The 6,000-nt window shown below is 55.2% G+C and overlaps 1 protein-coding gene and 1 long non-coding RNA gene across 7 annotated transcripts in view; both read left to right on the top strand.

The window, feature by feature from the left end:
• The window catches only part of TSPAN14 (tetraspanin 14), a 56,486-nt gene extending 54,571 nt beyond the window's left edge, over window positions 1–1,915 (top strand). For all 6 annotated transcript variants that reach the window (XM_058696842.1, XM_058696846.1, XM_058696843.1 and 3 more), the window contains one exon: window positions 83–1,915. In XM_058696842.1, coding sequence (XP_058552825.1) covers window positions 83–154 — 72 coding nt within the window. In that variant the 3' untranslated portion in view covers window positions 155–1,915. The remainder of the gene's footprint in view (window positions 1–82) is intronic.
• A 758-nt stretch (window positions 1,916–2,673) lies between these two features.
• Window positions 2,674–5,103, top strand: LOC131492918 (uncharacterized). Its single transcript, XR_009252350.1, has 2 exons — window positions 2,674–2,728; window positions 2,835–5,103. It is a non-coding gene; the product is annotated as an uncharacterized LOC131492918 (long non-coding RNA).
• Window positions 5,104–6,000: the final 897 nt, after the last annotated feature.

Below are 6,000 nucleotides of genomic sequence, written 5' to 3' on the forward strand. Positions count from 1 at the left end.
CGGCAGGGCCCGCCTTGCCCTCTGCACCTGCCCGCCCCCATCGGGCTCCACCACTGACAGCCTCTGCCGGCTTTGCTTTCAGATATTTGGCATCTTCCTGGCGAAGACCTTGATCTCGGACATTGAGGCAGTGAAGGCAGGCCATCACTTCTGAGGGACAGAGGTGAGCAAGCAGAGCTGAGCCACGCCGTGGAGGCCAGAGCCCTTCCCCGTTGTCAACTCCGGGTCCAGAGGGAGGAAGTGGATGCACCCAGCCAGAGCCGGCGCCCTGTCTTCAGCATCAGCGTGACACGACCTCTCTGCTTCTGTTTGCTGGTGCTGAAGACTGAGGGGCCCCCCCCTCTAACCCACACAAACTTGTGACCAAGACGCTCTCCCCCCGCCACCACTTGGGGTCTACCCAGAGACGGAGCACATGTCTTTAAGCGGGGCTGGCGACTGAGGGACAGAAGGCTCCTGTGGCTGTGAAGGGGGCCTGACTCAGTTCTCCTGGAGACTGACTGTGTCTGCAGGGCATCCTGACCGCCCCACTCATGTTATCGGTGCCGGCCCGGAGGGCAGCCATCTGCTGTGAGTGGGACATGAGTGAGTAGGGGGGCGGGGGGGGTGGACCAGAAGACACGGACAAGGCTTCTCCCAGCAGCAGAAGCGTGCTGCCTGTAATTGGGGAGGGGAAGGGACACAAGTGGACCGTGCCAGCGGAGCCTGTGGTGTCTGCACGACTCGGGGATGTTTGCAGGATCCTCAGCCACGTTCAAGTAAGCCTGAGCCATGTGTGGACCGGTGCCACGGAGGACCTCCTCTGCCGCCCCTTCCAGGGCAGGAACCGCCCCTCGTCTCAATAGCATTATGCCCAGATGGCACGGGGGCATGGGCAGGGTTCTCCTCTGAGAGTCGGCTCTTCTTTTCTTAAAGTGTGTAAATAGTTTATTTATAGGGATAAGAATGTTCTCACACCATTTCTTCATTTCCTCTGGCATTCCCTCTAAGCAGCCTTACGCGGTGTCTGGGACTGAAGCCATCCCTTTCAGTTCCTTTGAGTGTCTCAAGACCCAACCCCATCAGCTTCTCCTTTTCATCCCTAATGACCCAGGTGCACATGCGCGCTCCCCCTTCCTCCGTGCACCCCCCCAGCACACGTACCCGCGCCCCTCCCCTGCTTGGCCTCACTGTCTTCTGGTCTTGGTGCTACTGAAACTGTCATCCGGAACTTGAATCCTGACCTCCCCCCCTCCCCGCTGCGAGGCCAAGGAGCCCCAGCCAGAGAGAGCCGGCCCGGAACCTTTGACCAGGGCAGCTTTCGAGGCCACGTGGTCAGGGCCGCTGGCCGGCCTGGCATTTGCCTCCCCCTGGAGTGAATCTAGCCCGGCTCCTGCGTGGAGCCGCAGACCCCAGCCTGCAGCTGTGTAGAAGCTCGGGATGGTTTTTCCCCTCCCCCCCCCCTAACTTTTGTGATGACCTCCCCCCACTGTCCCCAAACAGGATATCTGTGGTGACCGTGTCTACCCTTCCTGGCAGGGCTACCCTGGGGCTTGCTCTTGGAAATGAAGTCTGTCTGATGTACTGAATGGTTCCCCCCCAGGGACAGCTGGGGCATTTGTGCGTCTCTGGGCTACTTTCTAACGCTTCTCTGGATCTCGTGCCCATTCTGTCCTCATTGTTCAGGGATCGAGTGCTACCTTCACTTACTCGCAGAAATGTACATGCTAGTGTGGTGTATCCTGGTGGGTGTTTGTTGATGATGTTATGATACAGTTTTTTTTGGTTTTTTTTTTTTTTTTTTTTTTTTTTTTTTTTTTTTTTTTTTTTACAGTTTTCTCTGTAGACTAGAGGAAGGAGGATGCTTGTGTTTTCAGGAAGTGTAATGCTTTTCTTTGACCGCCAAACTCTTTTATGGAATATATCTTTGTATTAATGCTGTTGTCTTGGCTGTTTGTGTTTTGAGTGACATCATGATGGCATTAAGTACCTCTGTGGTAAGCTCGGCTGCTGCGGGAACCAGGGGGATTGGGTGTGGCTGGGCACGACAGGATGGTGGACGGTAAAGCCAGTTTATGGTTGGCACCGTCTGAAATAACTTCCGTCAAGTGATTTTTTAGATTTTTTCCTAAGGTTTATTTACCTTGAGAGTGTGAGCATGCACAAGTGGGGGAGGGGCAGGGAGAGAGAGAGAGAATCCCAAGTGGGTTCCACACTCTGCGCTGAGCCCACGTGGGGCTCGATCTTACAAACCGATCACGACCTGAGCCAAAATCAGGAGTCAGACACTGAACTGACTGAGCCACCCAGGCACCCTGTGATTTTTTAGATTCTGTGTGCCGCTTTCAGTCATCCTTTGTATGGAGGTTATAACCGGAACGAGCTGGCTTGTGGCTTGCTTACAGCGAGAGGCAGAGCTTTGACTCTGTAGAGCCAGGAGAAAAAGCATTAGGCTCTCTCTGTGCAGCCCCCCCCCCCCCCCCCCCGGCAGCACGATCCAGGCAAACGCACTTGGGGACGCTGGGTCGAAATCTGGGCACTGCTGTCCTGGACCCGCTGGCCCGTCTGTGAAGGTTGAGCAGCATTGCCCACCTGGCCACGTACCTCTGACCCATCCTGCCCTGGGGGGAGACGGTGACGCCAGACCCTCGATGCCGGCGCGTGGACACCCAGGAGCGATGGCGCCTGCCCGCCCCCCCCCCCCGCCCCCCCCCAATCTATCCAGGTCGACCTGGCGGCTGGACCCCTTGTGAGTCTCTACAGGTCACAGCCCAGTTCAGGGGGAAGTCTAGCCATGACTTTTCAAAGTTCAGTTTGGTTTTCGACTAGCTTACAAAACTCTTTGGCCATTTCAGTCATCTCCTCGGCCTCGGGGTAGCTGGATGAGAGGAGAGAAAGGAAACCAGGGGAAGTGGTGCATGCGTGACGGTCTCCAGTGAACTGGAAACGACTTGTACGAAGCCACAGCGCAGCCTCCTGGTCATTCCCCGCACGGCCTACTCACTCCCTGCCCTGCTGCGCTGCGTAGAGGCCAGTGTGACCTCTGCACTCCCCCTCTTAACCCCCCCGTATACTCCCACTTTAAGGTTTCCGGGTCTTTCCTTGTCCTTCCTGTGCCCCCCTCCTGCTCACACCTTTGCAGGACTTCGCTGCGTTATTTTTTTTCCCACCTCATCTCCCTCGCACACCGTTTTTTACATGTTTCCCTGTCTCAGAAAGCTTGCCTTGGCCCCCTCGCCTTCCTTCCTTTCCTTCCCCTCCCCACCGCTCCCTTCCTTGACTGAAGGCTGCTCGCCCAGGCACCAGACTCCACAGGCCTCTGCGGCTCCCGGCACTCTGGACCAGCCCCTTCTCAACATCCTCCGCTTCTGTGGCCCAGGCTCGCCAGGTCTCTGACCCCCTCCTGCCCATTCTCGTCACACCTCCAGCCAGCCTCGCCTGCCACTGCCCAGCTCACCAGTCTCTGGGCGTTCCCACTACCCAAAGGGCAGGGCTGGGAGCTGAGCAGGAAAACCATCTGTGCTGGTGCGTGGGAAGCCTGTGCTCCGTTTCCCTGCATGAATGACGAAACGTTAATGGGTCCTGGAACACAGGAAGTGCTCCGGGTACTTAACAGTTAAAAAACTCATTCAGTCACCAGAACAGCTCTGAGGAAGCCATTTTTGTGCCCGACATGTGAGATTACGAGAAAGAAGAGTTCCCTTTGAGGATCTGGAAGGTCTGGATTCAGACTCTGGAAACCTGCCCCCCAGAACCTGTACCTATTAAAATAGGCTTGGCGTCTACCAGCCCCGACTTCTGAATGACTGGCTGAATGTCCGACTCCTGCTGAGCAAAATCACACCAAGGGCAAGCCCGGAAAGGAGCAGTTTCCTGAAGATTGCCCAAACTAGCGGGCCTCTGTCATAGGTCAACAGGCGTTTGGACGAGGCAGGGGAGTGCTCACTCATGCTTCCACACCTGGATTTGGGAGAATGTGGTGCTCAGCCTTATGCAAGTACAGGTCTTCCAGGTGCTCGGCCCCACCTTGCCCCTGAGGCCCTGGCCATGGGCAGCAGGCTCCCTTCTCTGTAAGGCCAGAGCTGCTCCACCCAACAGGCCCACAGAGGGCTTTCTGTGCCGGGCAGTGAGGCATCGGACATGGCCTTCTCTCCAAGGGATATTATGTGGGAGCTGCTGCTGGGGTGGTAATGGGCATGCGTGAGTGTAGGCCTCTGCGATCTTAGGGAGCCTGGGGGGAGAGCTTCCCAGAAGAGGAGGCTGGGTCAGAGCCAGCAGAGAAGGGAAGGCCTCAGTCTCAGTAGCCGGGGCCACCTGCTTGCCCCTGGTCAGCAGCACCGGAGCATGGACTGCAGAGGCAGGGAGAAAGGGGAGGTGCTTTGCAACGGTCCCAGCACCCAAGGCACCCTCCTGTCCTAGGAAGGTCCTGCCCAGGCACCAATTGCTTGGCCCTGTCACCTGGAGGTGCGGTGCCTTCAGCTTTACCAGCTGAGTGGAATGGCTGTGTGACCTTCCCGGGTGGGCGTTTCCAGCTCTAGGGTCCCGCTTGGTGTCAGGCCACAGGGTTGTCTGCCCCTAAACTGTGGTGACTTGTCCCAAATGATGGATCTTGGTAAAGATGCTTCCACAGGCTTGTGTCTGTTCCTCAAGAGGTTGCTGCCTGGCCTTCCAGGGCTGACTGGGCCTCCTGCAGTTCTCATTCGTCCGGGCGCTCTCTAATCCAGAGAACCGAATACCTTTGGCGCCATTTTGGCTCTTTGGGAACTCAGCGAGACCTGGCGTTTCCTCCTCTGAGGCTGCAGTGCAAAGGTATGTTCATCCTCAGAGTGCTTTTGGGGTCTCCGGGGTGACCCAGGGAAACCCGCAATGGGCGGTGTAGAATAAGGACTGTGGAATAACTTAGAAAAAGTCAAGGCTACCTGTAAGTGGATACTGGCCTGGTGAAGTTACCAATTTTAGAGAGCCCAGCTTTGGAGGAGGAGGAAAATAAAGCAGAACTCACAGAGGTCTGAGACCATTATTTCTTCATTCCGCTTTCTTCCTGTGCTCTGCATCTCGTATTTCCGCAGGGGCTTCAAAGGCATGGTTTAATAACTAGCAAAATAAATGATCACCTTGGACTATACTTTTATCACCTCCCACGACTTTAAAACTAGTCATTATGTGTGTGTGTGTGTGTGTGTGTGTGTGTGTGTGTGTGTGCCACTCTTAAGTACCCTTCCAGAAAATGTTTATGCATGGTCAAGTATCTTTTCTCATACAAATGAGAATCAATTTTATGTAGCATTCACAACTGATTTACCTAATATATCTCAGAAATCTTTGTCCACAAGTGTATGCCCAGCCACGGTGCATTTTCACGGTCGCACTGCCCATCGGGACCGCCAGCGTGTGAATGAACCTTGCTCCATCCAGGGGAGTAGGTTTACAGTCACAGGTAACGGAAAACCTGGTTCAAACTGGTTTAAACAATGAGGGGAGGTTTTTGGCTCCTGAAGCTGGAAAGTCCAGAGGTGGGGTGAGTTTCGGGGTTGTTTTGATCCAAGTGGCTCAGTGACGCCAACAGGATCTGGTTTCTTTTATTCTCTCCTGTGCCTTCCATGGTGCCCCCATCAGCCAAGGTAGAGGGAGGGAAGACCTGTCAGAGACACCCTCGGGCCTTACTGTCATGGGGACACGGTGGTGAAGCCATTGAGGGAAGGCCCCCCATCCCCACCCTGGGACCCCCTGGACTTGTCCTTCCCACTTAAACCATCTGGCCGGGCGACAGACTCCTGTGGAAGGGGGTGAGCATGGAGGAGGCCGCCAACAGTCATGACGCTTCTGTGGGTAGATGTTTTAGTTGGTGTGGTATTTTGTTACTACAAGGGCTTATAAAAACTCTACGGTATTTTGTTGTTAGAATAACTTCCTAGAAGGGTTTGCAAGAAAAACATGTTTTTAAAGGAGTTCTCCAGGGAGGTGGACTAATACTGTAATGATCGGGTCCTGGGGTCTGGGGCATGCCAGCATGGTCCTGGC

Source organism: Neofelis nebulosa, chromosome 13, assembly GCF_028018385.1.
Source record: "Neofelis nebulosa isolate mNeoNeb1 chromosome 13, mNeoNeb1.pri, whole genome shotgun sequence".
NCBI lineage: Eukaryota > Metazoa > Chordata > Mammalia > Carnivora > Felidae > Neofelis > Neofelis nebulosa.